Consider the following 21508-nt stretch of genomic DNA (forward strand, 5'->3'; position numbering starts at 1 on the left):
TGACCCCTTGGCCTCTGTGTCAGTCTTCCGCTTTTGTGTTTTCGTTTTTCAGTTGAAAAAGGACACCAACTGAAGTAAACAACCCCTTTCACTTTCACATAACAAAGACTTCCGCTCGCAGACGACAAGAAATTTTAGGACTTTTCTCTTTTGTTATGCGCAAATCTTCTATCCTCTGCATAGAAAAGTGATTGCGTTCGGTGTACGTTGCTTTGTTGTTACCAGAAGGGTGCTTTTGTGAAGAGCAGGTAGCTATCGCTGCATGTAATTGCTTTTCACTAAGCGATATTTGAAATATGATATAATATGGTATGATAGGTGGTGATAATTATGTTATTATATGATGATACGACATGGTATGATGTCATGAGCGCCAACTATTGGCTGATCAGGCAATAAAGGTATTGTAATACAAGGATTTCTAATTTTCTCGTGATAGTCACAAGCACAGTGCAGCTTCGCAATGGAGGCGCCGTTAATTGTTTCCCTCTTCCTTTTCTTGGTAACAATCACTTACGCTAGAGCGCATTCTAACAACCCAGAGCAGATTCACATTGCTTTTACGGGGAATGCAAGCGAAAGAAATGTCAATTATGTAACACCGTCACCTCACGAGAAACCAGAGACTTTCGTTACCTATGGGACGAGCCCGGATAAGTTGGACAAGAAGGCTTATGGTGACTCGTTTGAGTTCACTGGCCCTGGACACAGTTTCACCATCCACAACGTCAAGGTAAGAAATTGAATACTTGACTTCTTGTTTCCAATGAAGGAATTCCGGAATTCTTTTGCCAATTTCCCGCATTGAAGAATTTGCATACCCCAGCTGTTTGCATTCCCGGTGCAGATTACAACCAGCACCTCAGACACTTGTAGGCCACCTATCGTTGATATTAAATGTATTTCTGTCAGTGATTTTGCTCAGAAACAGGTATCACATGAGCCTCCATGAATCTTGGCAAAAAGTCTGCGTATTCACAATCTTAGAATATAGTGTTTACAGTTAAACAATGGACAGGAGGCTCGGATGCTAATATTAGCGACTGACGAGCCACTAAGCCGGTAAATAGGTACACTCATTTTACTTGACATGCGAACAGCCTAGCCACTATGGCAGAATTAAGGAATGGTGGCCCTAGCTGTATGCTATAGTTAAGCCGAAAAGTCGTTCCGTTTCCAATGGCGTTCGAAACGTTTTCAGTTAGTTCAGTTAATCAGGAAAGATGCATCAGGAAAGATGCGTTTTGACATGAAACATAACAGTGTTGACACAATGAAAAGCCGGCAGATTATGTCATGCCCAAGAGAGTGGACTAACTTGCGACCAGGGGCGGACCGAGGAGGAGAGGGGAGGGGGGTATAGAGTGACTAGCCACCCCACATCTTGGCTCTTTTTTTTCTATTTATCCGCTTTTCGTTTTATTTTTATCTCTGCTGAAACAGATACTGATTACCTGACGTGAACACTTCTATTAATGCAAAATATAAACAATTTCAAAATGGCAGCCTAAACTATCGGGACTTTTGTTAGAGTATATACTTCGGTTCTTTTAATTCACCCCCCTTAAGATATTCTTAGATCCACCACTGACGACATGCAGAGGCATGATGTAATCGAAAAAGGAAACAAGACATGTGAAACAATTAAATGATGGTAAAAATAGAAACTCTAAAAGGAAAAGAAACGGATAGAAAAATCTTAACAAAACTGGGGTCCAACAATTTTCTTTGCCAGTGGAGAACTTAGGGTCTCCGTTCGTCCTGGTTGCCAGAAGTACTCCTTTCTCAAGACAGGGACAACATTAGCCGATTCGAAAGGCCGTCGGTTAAAGTCAGAAAATATAATCGACTGTTGGCTTCGAGTCATACAGCGTTTTCTCGGACCTTGGAAAGATATCGTCATGCATACGGGATAGGTACAGTCACTAGTCTGAGAAAACAGGCGAAAGATCAGTGACAAACAATGACAGAAGAGGAGAGCATCAGAAGAAAGACGGGGCGGATCCATACCGGTTTCCACCGTTTTACGGAAATCGGTCACAAACACGAGAAAGGGAACTTTGGAGGGTTAAAATCAAAAAAAATTCCCGGGGGATTATATGCCCCCGTACCCCCTAGAAACTTTTTAGTTGTTTTATACATGAGCCTCTGGCTCGGATACTGAGGGCAATCTCAATCCCACGCTAGGACTTAAATAAATTGATTGATTGATTGATTTGGAAACCGGTCATCATTTATCCTAAATCCGCCCCTGGGTCAGGGCAAGCACGAAAACGAAAAAGCAGGCTGAATAACGGTGACAAAAAAGCGGCGAAAATAGCAAGAATAGATTAGTTTATAGTAATGACAAACCGAGAATTATACAATACAAAACAAATTTTATTAGCGCTCCCCAAGGGGGCTTTTCAGTACTAATAATAGTAAATACTGTTAGTTACATTAAAATTAAAATCAATGAAAATGGTCAATAAGAACTTGTAGAAAGGTAAGATAAAAGGCATATCAAGAATTTACAAAATTGATATGAAAGAGGGTAAAATTTTGTGACAAATTGTGCTACGAAGATAAAAATTCACGTAAGAGCTTACTTCGTAATGTTCTTTTGAAAGTATAAAGAGATTCGCTTTGCTTAAGATTACTTTCTAGACTATTCCATAATGTCACTGTTCCGTAAAAAAAGTCCCTTTGTCCTTTAGTGGTCTTAAAAGAATTGCGAGTCTCACGGCCACTTATCTCCACTCGCTTTACAAAAAGCGAGGAAAGGTAAGGGGCAGCTTGTCCATTCATGCATTTAAAGGCAAGCACAGCATCACGATAGTACAGTTGCGATTTAACTGGCAGCCAGCGTAACTCTTGTAAGACTGGGGTCACGTGATCGAACTTACTGGTATTACTGATAATTCTGCACTGCTTGGAGCTTGAGAAGGTGGGTAGTTGCAGCGTTTGACCAGACCGACGAGCAGTAAAACAATTTGCTCAAAACTAAGGCGTTGATTATTATTATTAGAGTGTTTTTATCAAACATATGCTTAACACGACTAATTTGAGCCAAGCTAGAACATGCAGGACGAAACAGTTTTAAAGATGTTATCATGAAAGGTGAGATTCGGGTCAAATGTAACGCCGAGGTCTTTGGCGACTTTTGCGGGTATAAGTTCCTTCCCCATGAACGAAAGACGGACGTCGGGGAGTTTGGAAAGCAGTTGACGACTTCCATATATCATAAGCTTTGTCTTATCTGGGTTCAAGAGGAGTTGATTGTTAAAACACCAGTTACGAATTCTTAAGAGATCGTCGTCAATGTTAGAGATTGCATTAGCCCTGTCTTGAATCGAGAAGGAAATGTGAAGTTTAGTATCATCAACATAGCTTTCATATCGACAGTGCTTAAGAACTGATGGTAGGTCTTTCACGTATATACTAAAAAGTAGAGGCCCCAGGATACTCCCTTATGGTACGACGCAATCGACAGGTAGTGGCTCTGACAATTCCTTGTTTATGCGAACAATTTGATGTCTTTGAGATAAATAACTGTTAAACCAAGTGACGCCAAAAGATGAAATGCCGACGTCTTGCAGTTTCTGCAGTAAAATATCATGTTTTATGCTGTCGAAGACTTTACTCATATCCAATAATGCAACAGCAGTTACTTTCTTTTTTATCTACTCCGCCCAAGATGGCTTCAGTCGTGTGTATTAGTGATGTCTCTGTCGAGTGGAATTTTTTATTTCCACTTTGCGTTGCAGACAGTCTTTCATTCGACAGCAAGTAAGGCATTAATGAGTCTGTAATTGGCCGTTTTTATACTAGAGACGCATAATCCGTCCAGACGAATTATGCGTCTCTCATGTTATCCGTCTAGTGTAAAGACGGGACGAACTATATGAGACGCATAATTCGTCTGGGACGAATTTAGGCATACATTTTTTCTGCGTCTGTTAAATTCGTCTAGTATAAAGACGGGCGCAAGATGCATAATTCGTCTGGACGAACTTTCCAGTTTAGTGCGTCTTCGAAGATGCGAAGGATTATCCTGCAATTCTTTCTTCAAAATGTTGCATTTTCGTTGCAAACTGACAGGTCTGGCCGGCCAGTTCTGACAAAAGGAAAGCGCCCTAAGTTTAAAATGCTACTACAATAAAAGGAATCTGTTTTCGTTTTTCTTCTCATTTCGAAAGTACTTGAGTTGAATGCTGGACAGGCGAAATTTTTTGTAGTAATTTCAAGAGGAAGATTGTTTATTTTAATTACACTCATTTCACTTAGAGGTCCGCCATCACTTGTTGCGGTTCCGACCAAAACGCTTTCAGCGATCTGGATCGAGGAGAAAGTGACGTCATTTACTCACTAGCTTAAAAATACAGTGTGTGAATTTGGCTTAATTAGTATACAGCTCGATAGTTTTCGGCTTTCGGATTGTAAAATTGGTGTTCTGCATACTAAGGGTGCGTTCCATTGACCGCATTCCGGAATAGGAATACATGGATTGGAAGTTAAAATTGTCAAATACCTGCTAAAATGCTATTTTAAACATATCCTTCTTATCCTTGTTGCTTCAACACGCCAAACATACCGTTTTAAATCATCTCTCTAGGTATTCTTACTCCGGAATAGGGTGAATTGAACGCACCCTAAGTAAACCTTATTCACACACTGCATTTTTAAGCTAGTGAGTAAGTGACGTCACAGTTTCTCCTCGATCCTGGGGACCGTTTTTTCGAAAGTTCCGAAAACTTTTCGGGTCCGAAAAGCCATCTGTGAAATTGCCAACCGCTTGTTTTGGAAAGCCGGTCTTTAAACATGTTTTCAAGGTAACAAAAAGAAAACTGACTGTGAAGTTTGGTGACTTAAATCCTCTCCGTTCTTGAGACCCAAAGGGAATTGTGACACCCGAAAATGGCCCGTAAAGTTTTGGGACTTTCGAGAAACGGGCCCCAGTTCTCTGAGGGCTTATCTGTCAGAACCACACCAAGTAATGGTGGACCGTTAAATGAAAAAATTGCCGTCAAAATAAATAGTCTCTCTCTTGAAATAATTGCATAAAATTTTTGCATTTCGAGTATTCAGCACAAGAACGTTCGAGATGTGAGGAAAAACGAGAAGTGATTTTTGATCGTAGTTAGCACCTTAAGCCCTGGCTACTTATTTGCAACAACAAGTTATGGGTAAAGGTTAGCGTTATTTTTATCTTAGGATAAAAGCAGCTGTTTATCCTTACTTGAGGAGCAGTATTTGGGAGACACTTTGTGACGTTAATTGTCTGCATTCCGAGACACGAGTCGGATGTTGAAGTTGAAGGGAAGTGCGAGAGGACACTTCGTGACACTTATTGAAATCTTCGTGCATCTAATTAGGGGCATGAGTGCTCCGCGCGCGCGGAGCTCCGCTAGCAAAAGCTTAAGTAAAAGATAAACAAAGCTACCTGAATGGATCATAAACGGTAATCAAGAAAATCTCTGATTACCGGGTGGCTCAGTTGGTTGAGCATCGGGCTGTCATGCGGGAGGTCGCGCGTTCAAACCCGACCGGATCGACACTCGGGATCTTAAAGTAACTGAGAAGAAAGTGCTACCTTTGTAATAGGCCTTAATCCCACGGTGGCCATATTGAGTCCCGAGGGATTGAAAACTTTTGTTTTTGCGTACCGAAACTCGTTCCCAAACATTTCATCTCGAGGCTCGGGGTACGAACGAAATCTATTGTCTATGGCCAATATGGCCGCCGCGCGAATAAGGCCCATTTCATCTGGAAATGGTTAGACTTTCAAGTCTTCTCGGATAAGGACTATAAACCGTAGGCCCTGCTCTCTCACAAATATCCTCTATCTTCGTAAGTTCCCTATGGGACGTTAAAGAACCCACACATTATTCGAGAAGAGTAAGAGATGAAGTCCCTGGTGTTGTGGCTGTCCTGTTTTGTTCAGCAGAAGTGGCCGGCTTGGCGGTGATGTCTCTAGCTATAAAGGCTTCTTGTGTATAAGGCAACTTAAGCATAACCAGCAACAGCCATAAGTCAAAAAGGGACTTTGCCGATTGCTGGAACATGTAGATGAAAATAGCCTATCAACCTGCAAACAAGCCTTATGTGTTTTACAACTTGTGATTGTTTCTATGAAGTTGACAGGTCTGGACCCTGATACACGCTACTACTACCAAGTTGGAAACCCAGACGATGGAGCGAGTGAAATTATGTCATTTTCCACTAAAGACGGCAACTTAGTTTTTGCAGTAAGTGAAAAGAAGAGCTTTTTCTTGTTGTGTTAATTCAAGGGCGTGAGAACTGTTGATACAAATTTTAAGTTTGACCAAACGGATACAACATCATCCAATATTGTTGAATCCAAGATTGTTGGGTGATGTTGCACAGTGTTGAACGAGGTGGCCAAACGAATGTTAGATCATACTTTCTCTATCTCCTATTCACCGTTAATCTTTTTTTACGCTTGATCTCTCTTTTCCTTAAAATGATATTCCTTGCATGAAACGTCCCTCAAACATGATCCTTCTTCTAGTAGTTCGATCCATTTCTCTCAGTTTTAATTCGTCCGACCACCTTCTTGCTTTCTGCGGCCAAGCCACCTCGTTCCCAGGGTATCTCTTCTCTGCCTCCTTTGTCCTTCGTCCTCCTTTGTCCTTCGTCCGACCACCTTCTTGCTTTCTGCGGCCAAGCCACCTCGTTCCCAGGGTATCTCTTCCTTGCCTCCTTTGTCCTCAACGACAAATGTAATGTAATGTGATGTAACAATTCATTCCTTCTTCCACGGTGAATTCATTCAGCTCGAATAATTGGGTTACAATGCAGAGTAGAGAGACCCTGGGTACGAGGAGCGAGTGGCGAATAAATCGTCGCCATGGACACAATGTTGAATACCGTGACCAAACGCATTCAACATTGTTGTTCACTGACCTTATAACAAAGGAAATGGTGGATGAAGTTGAAGACAGTGTTTGGGTCTGTTTGATGGAAATCAAACTTTGTTCAACATCATCCAACATGGTGGCCAAACGAGTGCAACAAGTTGATGTTGAATCAACATGTTGGATCCGTTTGGCCAGGCCTTTTACCTTTTTAAAGCAGAAAATGTTGTGATAAACGATGGTATTCTTTGCTTTGGGAAAAAAGGAATTGCTTCGTACCTTGTAAGATCATACCTTCGAGACTATGTACTGGTCATACCGAAGTCTTTAACAATATTTTTCCGACACCAGGTGTATGGTGATATGGGTTACACCAATGCTGTCAGTCTCCAACGTCTCATTACAGAGGTAAAGAGCGGAGGATATGATGCTGTCATACATGTAGGGGGTAAGTCTTCTGGGCTACATGACGTTGTTTGATTGTAGGAAATGAACTTCTGATGCAACAAGACAAGGTTGTGCTCTATTCGCTATATAAGACTTCCGAAACTGGCTCCTCAACTCAACAGCGATATTACAAACACACAGACGGTGACAGCGTCAACGTTCACAGTGGGTTATTGCCTTGTTCGACACAACCCTTACGCGGTTAACTGCATGAGGCCGAGATGAAAAGCACAAAACACAACGATTAAGATCAGTTCAGTCCAAAGCAGTGGGTCATATTTTAACCTCTCGGCATTGTGCAATTACATATTATGACATACTTTAGCGTTTACACTTTAGATCAATGAAAAAGGTAAAGTTTTTCAAAGAACGGTTTTAACGCTTTTCTCGAACCCTCCAAAGTTCTCGCGGTCGTCAAGACTCGAAATGTGAACGCTAAAGAATACAGCAATATCGCTGATTGACGCCCACGGTTGCAAAACGAGGCGTAAACTTACGGATGACCGAAACGAAAGATCGAGGTCGGTACGTCACAATGTCGCAACATCTACATAGTTATGGATAGTCCAAAGAAGACAGACCAAAAGGACACAAGGAAATTCGCATCTTTTTCCATTGAGCAGCAAAATTATATTTTCAGCGACTTCGATTAACCATTCCGTCAAAACGTAAGGGTCATCTTGTATTCTTTGATGTCGGACCTTCCCCCTTTTTTTAACTTAGCGGTGCTGAAGCCTTAAGGGTTTCAGTAGAATTTAGTTTTTTTTAAGGATCTTTGGTATTTGAAACTTTGCTTTGTTTATGTTGTAGATTGAATTTTCTGCTTTTCAAGTCACACGTAATTGGTTGATTTTGTGTGTAGTCATCTGTTGCCATCTTTGCTTCTCTGTCGTTTTAGATATGGCTTATGACATGTATGAAAAGGAGGGGGAAATCGGAGACGAGTAAGTATAAAGGTCGTTCTAAATATTCAAACTGCCGTCTTGTTTTGGAATAAGGGAGTTCAAGAAACCACGGTACCGCCAAGGAAAACATAGCAATTGCGAAGGTATCACTGGCATCGCCGATCAAACCTCATTGTCTTCCGAAACATTTCAGTCGTTCTTTTGTTCAAGTGTTTGGCTCATTGAAACAAAAAATAATCATATATGTAAACGGCACAGAAATCAAGTAAAGCCTGACGCTACTTTGAACGTGATGGTTGGATAACCTTCTCTGATCAACACTGTACCATGAAGTACTTACTCTACGTGAATCACCCAAGAGTACATTGAGTAGTTCGGCTGGTGCTATTGATCAACGAAGGTTCTTCATCCAACCTTCACATTCACAGTAGCGTTAGGCATCACTTGATTTCTGTGCCGTTTTTCCGACCGTTTACATAACTATACACACGTTAACAAGGACAACACTCATCCATACAAAAGAAAACTTGTTTGTAAGCAGAAACAAATGTCTTCCCGTAAGTTTTCATTTAGTCTGAACAATCACTGTGTTCACTCTGAGCAAAAAAAAGTGACGTGGCGAAAACCTAAGCTATAAATCAAGATTTAAACCTCTTTATTATCCAATTCTGTAGGTTATTGAACGGATAACGCTCGAAAAGAGTACAAAAATTCCGCGATATGTTGGTACATTTTGTTAATTGTACTCTTGATTATTTCTATAGTTCACGCGCGCATCACGAAAATTATATGACACTTTCCCGAAACAAGTATTTTCCCCTAATTCTTCTTTTTCAATGCAATAAGGATGATATGAATCGCTTGTTAGATGTTTTGGCGAGTAGCTTAGCGGAGTTCTTAAACTCGAGCACTTTTTTTTTGAGTCACTGACGGGCTCGTCACTCAATGATGCGTCAAATAGGATAGCTGCAGTTCAGGATCAAAACTGGCAATTTTTTCGTCACTAGCGTGAATTTACCTTTGAAATGATATTGTCGTGTAAGAACGTTATTTTTAAGTTTATCAAATTGCAACGTTGCCATAGTTTCCTTTTCCCTTTGTGTCATTCTTTTTTGCAGTTTTATGAATGCCATTCAACCTATTGCTACGAAAGTGCCCTACATGGTTTTACCAGGAAATCACGAGGTAATTTAACAATTATCCGATGAGGAAGAAACAATGCAGATCGATGAGGACGATAACAATCTCCATCCTCCAAGATCTGCACCATTCAAAGCTTCGTATATTTAGCAATTATTTTACTTTTTAGTCAAAATATTTTCAGCTCTGTGAAAAGTACGCTTTCTTCCCTTGTTAACGTTTTTAAAGGCAAAGTGACAAAGTTTATCTATGAACTTAAACCCTTTTTATAAGAAAGATTTCGCTCTTAGCCACTTAGGCTCGATTTTGAACACACGACCTCGCCTAAACGCGGATCTCACGTGCGTTTCCATGAGCCTGCAAAACAAGTGTTATCGGGAGATTTTTGAAGCTGAACTTTACTATTTTCCCTCCCCTAGCGCGCCTTGTGAGTCGCACTTGCACTTCAAAAACCCGCATGAGTGGCCCCAATAAAGTGTTATGTACCATGAAAAAGAAAGGAGTCAAATCATGAAGCTTTGCGACTGTTCCACGTTTTCTCCTGAAAACATGTCTCTGGAAGACAGATTTTCTCAATGAGTGGATCGCACTTTAACGAGTGGCTTAGTGCTTGGTTTGGAACTCCGAAAAGCTTTCGGGCCTTTCCGTGAAATGGACCTCTTTGCGGTGATTTTCGTCTGTACTGAGTGACGAACTTTTGTTTGTTTCCATGATTCATAATTTTAAAGATATAATGACAATCATCGTTTTATATTATTATTTTTCCTACAGCAAAAGGACAACTTTACTCATTACCGCAACCGCTTTTCTAACATGGAGCTGGGCGTCGGCTACGCAAGCGGAAGTGAAACCAGTCTATGGTTATTATCATTATTTTCTCAATGTTATTATTGGTTTTTTCAATTTTCAAGTTGATCTCAACCTTCGTTTTGAATCCAAAAGCGAATTTAGACTTTTAGATCACAGTTCATTAAGACTGTTATGAACTTATTGACTGGGGACACCACAAATGAACCGTTTAAGCAAAAAGCTCAAATAAAATAAAGTAAAATGTCGGTTTTTGATCGGAGGGGAAGACCAGAGCATCGGGAGAGGTTCCTCTTGGAGCAGCGTGGAGAACCAAATAACTCAACCCGCACTGGGCGTCGATCCTTGTCGGAAACCAGACACTCATTGTTCATCGTTTAACGTCTCTGTCAGTAAGATTGTCATTGTGGATAGGTTTTTTCCAAGAGTGAACGTGGATTATGAACTGTGACAATTTTCAGTGATTAAATGAACCTTGGTTTTGTGCTACGAGAATTGTCGTGGATTCTTAGGCAAGGGAGTCTGTTTGCGACATCCCGGCAAATCTCATTGCAGGAAGGCAAAGTGCTCTCACTTACAAGTTAGCCAGACATGACCCACAGCACAACATCTTATCATATCACTTCCCCAGAATACTGGACTGCAGAATAAAACCACCTTGTACATTGTTTGTCATCTTTATGATTGAAAGTCTGAGAAACATTAGCTCCAAGGAGAGATATGGAAGTTGTAAGCTTTGCGTCATGAACTTATCTTTTTTTCACAGGTGGAGTATGGATATTGGGCTTATTCATTTCGTTGGCTTTGATACCGAAGTGTACCACTATTACCCAGATGAGGTAATCTTCCATGAAATCGTGATAATAGAAAGAATTAGCCTACGTTCGCGAAACGGCAAAACGTAACGTCGGCTTGCCGATTCACGTTTCACGTAAAATGGAGTGAAGCTTGTAGCTTGGCGTGGCCCACGGAAACTCTGGATGGACTCTTTCAATCTCGAGTCTTACGTCAACAAAAAAAACAAAAAACAAAAACAAAAACTCGAAGTGTTTTTAAACATTGTTTGTAGAAAAAGACGCTATATCAAATGAAAATCCTTACCTGTCAAATTTCGCGAGTTCAGATGGAGAATTTTTTGTGAGTTACCAGAGAATCAACGTGAGTTTATGAAGAAAATTGCAGCAAGGAGTCCGTTATGAACGTTCTATAACCATGAAACCTAATCTCTCCTTGTTTGACTTACCGGGAAATGGTTTTGGGGTTCTTTTTTCCCTACAAACAACTTGCTATGTAGAAGAAAAACGAGAAGAAAATTCCACTTATACGGTTAACGGCTGGCGGCAACCGCGGGCAAACGCAAAAAATGACGGGAAAATCATGGTCACGTGGTCGCTAATGTTTTGGTTTGCATGCAGCTTTTGACACTCTTTCATTTCATTGGATCGGTCTAGGAAACAATTACATTGTGTTTAGATTGGGCTTCGTTGTTTCTGTTGAATGTGTTTTCTGCACGTTAGCTGTTGCAATAGCTGCCACCTGACTTAAAACTTCTCTCTCTAGCGCTTCTATCCCCCAGCATTTTTGAGAAAGGAAATTCCCGCAATTCTCTGTCATGAATTTATCAAAGAGGCGAGATGCGGTCTTGTGTTGGAAATCAGAAGTATTAAAAGATGTTGGCTGCAGTCACCGATTGGTTAACTAGGCTCGCGAAGCTTATTTGAACTGCACCAGAAAATACGACAGAAGTCACACCTAATCGGCACAATGGTAAAAACAAACCGTCACCCGCGGTGCCTTCTAGAGCTTGGCATCATTCAGCAGATGATTAACAAAGCATGCGTTTCAAAAATAGCAGTTTGTCTCTATGACATCAAATGTTTAACTATCTTTTTCGTTGTCACAGGGTCAAATACAGCGGCAACTGAATTGGCTTGAAGCGGATTTAATCAAGGTATTGTTTTCGTTCCAGTCAGAATCCATTGAGGAGAAGCTTTAAAACGACTCTTTCGTGTTATGAATTAAATTATATGATTATATGGCAAGCAATTCTCAGGCTAAATGAAGCACTCTGCTGGCCGGTTTTACAGTACGGGCCATTACCATGGAAACGGCCGTTTCCGTATTTTTTCTCTCTCCCGGGTAATTGAAGTTTTTAAAAAAGCGGAATTTAATTTTTTCATCACAACAGCAGAATTAATAGAAAGCGGAATTTAGTTTTACATGTAATAGATTACTTTTCAAAGTTCGCTGATTGAAGACGACAATTACGAACATTCACCAAGCAGAGGAGTTTCTCGGCAATCGCTCAAAGAAACGAGGCCACATAATAAACAACTTACAAACCTCACTTGTTCGGGACCCTACTGGGGAATATTGGCCCTCGGTCGTTTCTGTTACTGCCACGACCTCGGGCCAATATTCCGCAGTACGGTCCTCGTGCTCGGTTAGTAAGAGATTACTCTTTCAGTCAGCAAGAGGGTTAAATCCTGAAATGAAATAAGAAATATAGGGTGATGAGTAAGGTACAGAAATTGCCACACAATGAACTCGTGAATACTACACATCCAGTTCGATATTGGCATTCCAAGGGTTCCAGCATTTCAAGTAATGTCTGTTTAACGATGTAAATCACCCTCATCGTTCATTTTACAAAGTTCTCCACACTATAAAGGAGGACAAAGTGCCTTTGGATGCTTAAAATCTTTTATAACCTCTTTTAAAGGCTAACCAACAAAGAGACAAGACACCATGGATTGTTTCTCTGGCTCATAAGGTACCTAACTGTTTATTTGTTCTTGTAAGCTTCGACCCTAAAGGTTACTTAGATCAGTAATACGTGTTTTTATTTCTTGAATTTGAAATTAACGTTGTCGGCACATGTCTTAGCTTTTGCTCCAGCTTCTTTATGAATTAAGTTTCCCTACTTTTGTCTTCCTTCAGTTACTATCATTGTTTTCTGCGCAAAAGTTATAGCCGACCTGAGTGTATAGAGCGCTCCCTTGTACGGAAAGGCCGTTGACTTTTCTTTTCTGGATTATTTTCTTACTTTTCATCTATGCTTAAAAACAAGTTATATAATATTGTGTATTTTAATGTGTCTTAATTTGCTTTTTTTCCAGGCTTTCTTTATGGAAGAGACGAATTTCACATCTTTTGGCCCTCTTCTGCACAAATATGGTGTTGACTTACACTTATGCGGCCACGCACATAACTACCAGCGGCTTTACCCAAGTAAGCACACAGACTTAAGGTCACTTTGTCACCAATTTTTGAAAAAACCCTAAAGTCTCACCGTTTTTTCCCTAGAAAATAACACTGGTATCCCGGTTTGTTTCACCCCCCTCCCCCCTCACCTTTTCCTTAGGCTCGATTTACCAGCCGTTTTGTGCGCCCGCGTTCCTCCGCGCACACCACGGCTAGGTCACTGGTCCAACCAATGGAGGTTTTGCACGGCAGCCATGTTTTATGGTAGGAACAATAGATTCTTTTTCCCTCGGGAACAAATGTTCTTTCTAATGCAAAACATTTTCATTGTTCCTGCCATGCAACTAAGCTGCCGTGCAAATCCTCTATTGCATTTTCCACCAATCAGAAAGTCGCCTGCCTGCCAAGTACAAAATATAATTGGCTGAATACAAAATACAATTGCGACGAGTGCTACGCGTGACGGACATATGACGCCGACCAGTGATCGATCTAGGTATTCGTTGGGAGGAGGATGTTAATTGCACTCCCATAGCGGCTGGAAATCGAGTCTACCTTCTCCTAGATTCGTTGAACCTAACAAACGTCGTGTAGGAAATCAGTTCTCGCAGTTCCAAGCCTTGAAATTATTTCACCTGTTTTCAAAGTCATATGAAAACCTTGAATAAATAGTTTTTCACATGATAGAAAATTATTACCGTAGTGACAATTTTTCTGCACCTCATAGTGATGTTTCATTCTTATGCAAATTAGCGTACGATGGAAGTGTGGATAAACCAAGTGATAACCATGTTTACGTAAATCCCAAGTTCAAGACCGTGATTGTTGCAGGATCTGCGGGCTCCCACGAAAGACTTTCCAACTGGACCCGTGCACCTGATTACATGTCGGCAAAATACATCTTCGACTATGGGTAGGTTGAGAGCGGAAAAATGGACGTGGCAGGAGTGGGGTTGGCATCCCTTTCTGTCTCCTCATCTGTCTGTCTTTCCGTTCCCAAGTTGTATGGAGACAAAGCAAAGGCCGTACGGAGCGAGAGTTGAAGGACAACTAGGAACTACGAGTCTTTTGTGTCTTTAAAAGGGACACAGTTACCAAATTTTAGCATTTTTGAGTAAGAAAAAGACTAGACTTCTTAAACCACAAAGTGACCAAATTCACGATTTCATAAAAATGCACAGCAAAGGATGGAAAACTTTCTTGGCTTTTTTGATCAACAAGGCATATGGCCGTCAATTTTAAACATGAAGTTTTCTGTTGCAGTCACAGTAGCGTGTACTAGAGTAAACAATTTAGGTTTCCAAGCTGATTAGAGAAAGCTTGATGGAAAGTGTTAAAAATAGTTTTCCAACATGTCCAATTCAGCTAACCTTGAAGTCGAAACTTTTCATTTCACTTCGAGATATTGAATTCTATGGCACGGAAAAAGTTAAGATGATATGAAATTTGCGTTCAAAGTGCTCGGAAAAGGGCGTTGTAAGATGCGGATGGATGTGCTAGGACCTCAAAGGAAGTGCTTAGCTTCTAAGAACTGTAATACCTCCGCTGACTACTCGAGGTCTTAAATGTATTTTGCCAAGCATCCGATAATCAGGTGCCGGGTGGTCAATGAAAAAAGTGAAATAAAATAAAATAAAATAAGAAGCGAAGATCTTTTTTCCTCATTCATCCCCTGCAGCGTATGACGATGAAGTAGACCATCAGAAGGGACATACATATATCAATCCTGCATACATGACAACGATAGTGGCTGGTTCCGCTGGCTCAAAGGAAAAACTTTCCGATGGCAGAGCGCCTCGGGACAATCTGGCAAAATACATTGAAGACTACGGGTCGGTAACATCTTATTCCGAGAGTGTGAATTGAATAATAATAATAATAATAATAGACTTAATTTAAGTGAAAAAAAACGAAAACAAAACAAAAGCAGGGTGACACACCATACCACCAACCCGGTGTGCTGAGTGTCTAAAACACCCGGCGCTGGTATGTTAGCTACGCCATGCTGATGAGGCCCAGCAAGGCCGAAACATCTGTCCATGACTGCTAATTGACCCGGTGAAATGATTGTGCGCATGCGTGATGTGTTGGCCACACCGGGTTGGTGTCTGTGTCACCTTGCTTTTTTTCGTTTTTATTTAAGTGTCAAGTTTTCTAGTGCAGGGACACTAATTGGGGACACTACATAGAAATCAAATTATTTAAACCCAAATCAAATATAACATTGGTTTTTGGGGAGAAGGGAAAACCGTAGTACCCGGAAAAAAACCCCTCGGAGCAGAGTAGAGAACCAACAAACTCAACCCCCATGTTACACCGAGTCTGGGAATCGAACCAGCGCCACATCGGTGGGAGGCAAAAGTAAATTAGATAAGAGTGTCTCTCTACCAAATTTTCGGGCTTGCCCCAAGACACTCACAAATGGACTTATCTTTAGATACACTTCACGCGGGAAAACAAACAAAGGCCGGCCACTTTAGCCAATCGGGAGAAGCCATGTCACGCGTGACTGCTTCTGCCATGTTTTTTTCAGGCGACATGACAACCAGTTTTCGCGGGAATGGGTATTCTGAAATAGACTATTTGTGACTGAGCTGGGGAGACCAACCATACCATAGGAAAGGTTACGTTTATACAAACGTTGGCCGTGTAGCATAGGAACACGCTTATCTAATTCACTATTGTGGGAGGCGATTATTCTCTCCACTCCGCCGCCATCTCTGCTCCGACTTGAATTGAATGGGTTAAGTGTTCCAGTTGAAAGTAAAAGGAGTAACAGAGGCGACCCGCGAGCCAACACGATTTTTACTCCAAAATATAAAAAAAAGAACGCGTTTTCTGTGAATTGCAATAAACCACATCGTAATTACTCCTCTCATTGTACAGTCAATAGCAGACTGGACAGAATGCAGACCTTCCAACCCCCAAACCTTGAGGTCTCAGAAATTTACCAGAATAAAACCTTGAAACCGTGAGATTCACAAAATATTGGAAAACAAAGAAAATTCAACGCTAACAATGCTAGCAACGTTAAAACTGCTATGATCAGTGCCTTCCTAAGTATGCTTAGAGCTAAGCAAAGCTGAGTGTCCCTAATTAGCCCTGGACACTTTAATATATTAATTAAATATTATTTTTTAATATTACTAAATCTCACCTTTTGAAAAAAGGGAAACCATAAACTATATTGATTATCACAAATAAGGCAAGCGGCTACCTTACGCGGTACTACTTTATGTTCATAATTGTAGACTCTCGTTTCCTTTTTTGAGAGCTCTGGATATGAGGGTCTTACTGCATCGTTCTGCCTTCTTGAACACGTGGAACAAAGCTACCAGGGAACTTCACTCTTTCATTGAGCATCAGATCGAGGTTTCGGAAGCTCGCGCTGTATTGTCTAAAGAAGCACAACCACGAAGCTCAATACTTATAGGCTGTTTATTATTTTTCTTTCAGCTATGGTCATTTGCAAGCAATGAATAAAACTCACTTGTACTGGGAATGGGAGAACACCCACGAAAACAATCGCTCTGTATTCCAAGACTATCTGTGGATTGTACAGGAAAATCATGGCATGAGAAACGAACCTGTTGAGGAAGGTGTCAAGGAATCAATGCCTGATGACATTCTGATTTGAAAGCAAGTTTAAAAGCGCTAGCATTTGTCGAGTGTAGATCTTTATATATCTTTTATTCAAAGTTGCGGGACAGAACACTGAAGAGGCAATCCTGATTGACCGTATGATTTAGAGACTTGTTCCGAAGGTGTCTCTTAGTCGGAATTGAGTACTACTTTTCTCAACGGTTGCAACGGATTTTTTAAAACTTTGCGCAGTGTAACATCTGGCCGGAAACGTTTGTCGCAATAGTTTGCGGCACCAGCCAATGAAAACGTTCCTTTAGCCTCATGTGATCATCGAAACAACACAAGTTGCATGAAGCATTGCTCAGTGTAACACCCGTGAACAACTTGTTTTGTAATGTGAGAAAGTTTGTAGAAATGGCGTTGCGAGACGAGTCGCACGAAAAATTGCACAGTGCAACAGCACCTTAAACGATTTCGTGACAGTGTAAACAGACACGACTAAGCGAAATGAAAAATAGAGCAGGCTCTAATCTTCTGTGCCAAACAATATCATACCGCGTATCTTAATTCCTCTATTCGCGCATAGCAATAATTATTGTTTAGCGCGAATGATAATTGTTGCTGCCGCAGTGAGTCAGCCAGAAGCGAGGCAGCTCTTTAACCGGGAGAACAATACTTTTTTCTTCAAAACACGAGGGATTATGGTTATGCGCGAATGGAGGAATTTAGATGGGCGTCATCGTGATCTTATTACACAGAAGATTAGGGCCTGCTCTGATTCTAATTTCGCTTCTCGTACTCTCAAACTATAGATAGTTTCACGCAACAAAAAATAAATACGAAATCGTTCAATGGAATGTTGTAGGAAACGAATCTTTTAACAACCCTTCCCATTTTCAGATCTGTGTGATACATCTTTTCTGAGTTATTTGTCGAAGCGTTTCACGCAACTTTATAGAGTTTTACAAAAATTTGGTTTTACCAACGGAGTTTATAATGTGAATTGGCCACTGTACAGAGATTCTATTTCGCTTTTAGTCTCTCCTTAGGTACTCGGTCGTTCATTTTGGCCATTTGTTTACGTTTAATTGTTCAATTTTCTCATAGAATGGCAAAAGACTTAAGCAAACAGTAAATAGAGAATGAAAAACATCTTGGGACATTATTCAAAAGAGTTAGAAGTTGGGCTGTCATAATAAATTAAAAGTGTAGTAAGCCACCTTAAAATAACCCACTGTTAATTTTGGTTTGCAGAAGTGAAATCCGCTTCTTCAAAAACGCTGTTATATAATATCCTAAAAGGAACCGTTCAACCGAAGACAACCAGTAGGAAGTTAGAAAGAGCGGCGAATTTAAAGTGGAAGCTACCGAGGACCCAAACCCCCCCCCCCCCCCCTTCGCGCGCGCCCAATTCTGCTGTTCGTTAATTAAACCGCGCCGGAGTTTAATCTGCATCTGCATGCAGATCCAGACGAATTGTAACAACTGGCGACCGTACTTTTCCTTGAAGCATTGCTCCGAATGAGCCTATACTATTTGAGAGCTCTTCACTTTACTGGTTTTGCAATCTCAAAAAGGTTTTGTAGTGGCCTGATTCGTCGTCGATTAGTCGACAAAGTTCCCTCCCTGGCTTAGTGCGACGGTAATAATTATTTATTTTGGGGCTGAGGTCATACTATTGAATATCGTTTGCCTCACTTCAGTCATCAGTCTAGGATCGATCGGTCAAGGGAGCAGAAGAGAACTTCTTTTCCCCCATCTGCTCGTTCATTTTTACATCTCCTAACAGAGCACGTGGGCTGTATGACGTCGTTTGCATCACAAACGTGAGATACCAGTATCCTCACCTACAATTAGCCAATATCAAAAATGCCATGATACTGTTTGTTTTTCCCTCCAAAATTTTGCAAAAGCACTGTTCCAGTTCTCTTGGGACCATTATCAGTCCCAAGAGAAAATAAAAACAATGCTAACGCAAAATTTTGGTGGGACAAGCTAATAATAAGAGTATTGCGGTAAATTTGATATTGGCAGCGAGTAGCTCTCGTACCCGCGGGTTTCCGCCCGAAAGAAAATGACGCGGTTCCTAAGCAACTGTGGAAAGTGTACGTGATTCAAGAATTTGTGTTTTAGGTTCCTGATTCTTCCTAGCTCTTGAAAACAGATTTCAGATATCACCGAAGGACTGATGGAACGTCTGTAAATAACAATATTCGCACAGGATTTCAAAAAAGCGCGTTAAATGTCAAAGCTGCTTACACAGTAGACTTATGGAGGAGAAAGTGATGTTCGGTATAAATGGCATGGAAAAAAACGATACGGGAGCTCTTACCCCTGAACAGCAACAAAAACTAAACGAGTTCAAGGTAAATACGTTTTTATTGCAAAAGAGAAGAGTTTAAAACAATGATTTCGGTTCCGGCCGGACCAACACTCAGGGTCTTAAAAATAACTGAAGCTAACTGAGGAGAAAGTGTTGCCTTTGTAACTACATCCGCAAATGGTTAGCCTTTCAAGGCTTCTCGGATAAGGACTGTTAACCGTTGGCCCCGCCTCACAAGTATCTTCTATGTTCATAACCTTCCTGTGGGACGTTAAAGAACCCACACACTAATCGAGAAGAGTAGGGGATAAAATTCCCGGTGTTGTGGCTGTCCTTTGTGAGTACATGGGTGGGTGGGTATAGCAGGTCCACATCAGCTGAATAGCTGCCAAGACTTCAACCTCCTTAAACAAATAACAAACAAACAAAAGTTATTTTTTAAAGCTGACCAACGTCGTTTGTTGCTTTGACTGTGTAGATCTCATCAAGATTTCAAAACGAAAAGTACTTGAGAGAACATCCAGAGGTCTCGTGTCTCTTGAGTGGATTTTTAGGGTGAGTGTTCTTGTGTTCAATCTGAAGTTGTTAGAGTAAGAATATGCCATCACCGTGGAAAGATTGCACTGAAAAACTTGAAGTTTTAACTTGCCATGGTAATTTTGTAATTAATTCAAAATGTGGATATTTGAAGTGCAGGCTATGGCTCCAACAGGATTTGAACCCATGACCCCTGCGATGCTGGGGCAATGCTCTACCAACTGAACTACATTGGGTATGAAGCCACACAGTTGGGAGTAGGTCAAATTATTGCTGGGCTCATGTGTTCCGGGGAAAGTACTTGGTGAAATAATTGACCTGCTCCCAACTTTGTAGCTTCATAGCTTAGGGTGTGTTCGATTGACTGTATTCCAGAATAGGAATTCATGGAATAGAAGTTTGAAATCCTTTGTTTTTATGGAGATTCACATTAAAATTGTCAAGCAACTGCTAAAATGCTATTTTAAACATATCTTTATTATCCTTGTTGCTTCAAAATGCCAGAGATAACGTTTTAAATTATCACTCCACATATTCTTATTTCGGAATAGGGTCAATCGAACGCACCCTTACTAATAGCCCTTTTGATGGTTAGTTTTTCTCATTTGCATCACAATGTCATCTAGCATGTATGTGAGGTGATTTCGGGCTATTTTGTAGTTTTAACCCGAAATTGCCTTGCACCCACGTTAGATTACATTGTAATGCAAATGAGAAAAACTAACCTTGAAAAGGGCTATTGAACAATAATTGTGCAATCTTAAACCAGTTATTGGTTTAGCAATTTGCACTGGCTTGCAGAGGACATGGGTTCAAATCCTGTTGGAAATAATCTGTAGGATACTATCCATAATTTTTGAACATGCAACAGAGTCATGACATCTGAGTGTATGAATAACCAAGTTTGATCTTTTTTCAAATCTCTTGTTATTAAACAATTATTTGCCTCAGGCTCAGTGATTATCGGTGAATATTCACCAAGACGAAGTCGAGGTGAATATTCACCGATAATCACTGAGCCTGAGGCGAATAATTGTTTTAGTATAAATACTCAGGTAATTATTTCAAAAATGAGAAGGAAAAAAACATTTCAACGCGAAATCATCTTCACTTACGGTGGCAAAACGACTACTGGCAGCCATTTTGTCCGTGGAGGTGATTATCGGCTGATAATCTGAGATAGCGAGCCAATGAGAACGCGCGATTTGGTATAATCACCTGTGTATTTATACTAAAATATGTTTACAGAAGGCTGGTATGAAAAAATCTGTGAATCATTGCAAGTACTGAACAGACAAGAAATTTTCTGTGGGCTAGTCTGACTTCATACTTGTATGGCACTCGTGGCCATGTTTGAACCTGTGCATCTTTCTTACCCGTCTCAGTAATGTTTATTTAACTTTCTAGAAATGTATTGCTTTGGGCCTGAGAAATTCAATTTAACTTTTGAACGTGTCTGCATGCACATTAAAAACCATGTCTAAATTTTGCCTGCTGGTTTTTGTAAAATCACTAAGGTTCCTCTTCTGGTTTAATTTTCTTTCTTTTTGGACACGATTGATATCAACATGTGGGAGCATTGATAGAGATACTGCAACTTGTGATGATTGCTGATGAATCATTGTTTTCATTGCCAGGAGTATTTTGCGAGAAAGACCAGAAAATGTGAGGGAATTTGCATCCAGTAAGTTTGACTGTAAACC

At 40.7% G+C, this 21508-nt stretch overlaps 2 protein-coding genes across 3 annotated transcripts in view; both read left to right on the plus strand.

The window, feature by feature from the left end:
- The first annotated feature begins 415 nt into the window (after positions 1-415).
- Positions 416-17258, plus strand: LOC138038812 (acid phosphatase type 7-like). 2 transcript variants are annotated; one of them, XM_068884870.1, is made up of 12 exons: positions 416-733; positions 6117-6227; positions 7209-7305; positions 8203-8248; positions 9328-9394; positions 10121-10209; positions 10923-10995; positions 12060-12107; positions 12879-12929; positions 13276-13387; positions 15039-15192; positions 16817-17258. In XM_068884870.1, exons 1-12 carry the CDS (start codon positions 464-466, stop codon positions 16995-16997), a joined length of 1299 nt encoding a protein of 432 aa, XP_068740971.1. In that variant the 5' UTR covers positions 416-463; the 3' UTR covers positions 16998-17258. The 2 variants fall into 2 exon arrangements, with proteins under 2 accessions (XP_068740971.1, XP_068740969.1); XM_068884868.1 differs by lacking the exon at positions 15039-15192 and adding an exon at positions 14114-14273 and having other exon boundaries at positions 417-733.
- Positions 17259-19033: 1775 nt separating this feature from the next.
- The window catches only part of LOC138038814 (RIIa domain-containing protein 1-like), a 4697-nt gene continuing 2222 nt past the window's right edge, over positions 19034-21508 (plus strand). Inside the window, exons 1-3 of the mRNA XM_068884872.1 lie at positions 19034-19311; positions 19747-19823; positions 21443-21489. Coding sequence (XP_068740973.1) covers positions 19216-19311; positions 19747-19823; positions 21443-21489 — 220 coding nt within the window. The 5' untranslated portion in view covers positions 19034-19215. The remainder of the gene's footprint in view (positions 19312-19746; positions 19824-21442; positions 21490-21508) is intronic.

The sequence above is a fragment of the Montipora capricornis genome, chromosome 2 (assembly GCF_036669925.1).
Source record: "Montipora capricornis isolate CH-2021 chromosome 2, ASM3666992v2, whole genome shotgun sequence".
NCBI lineage: Eukaryota > Metazoa > Cnidaria > Anthozoa > Scleractinia > Acroporidae > Montipora > Montipora capricornis.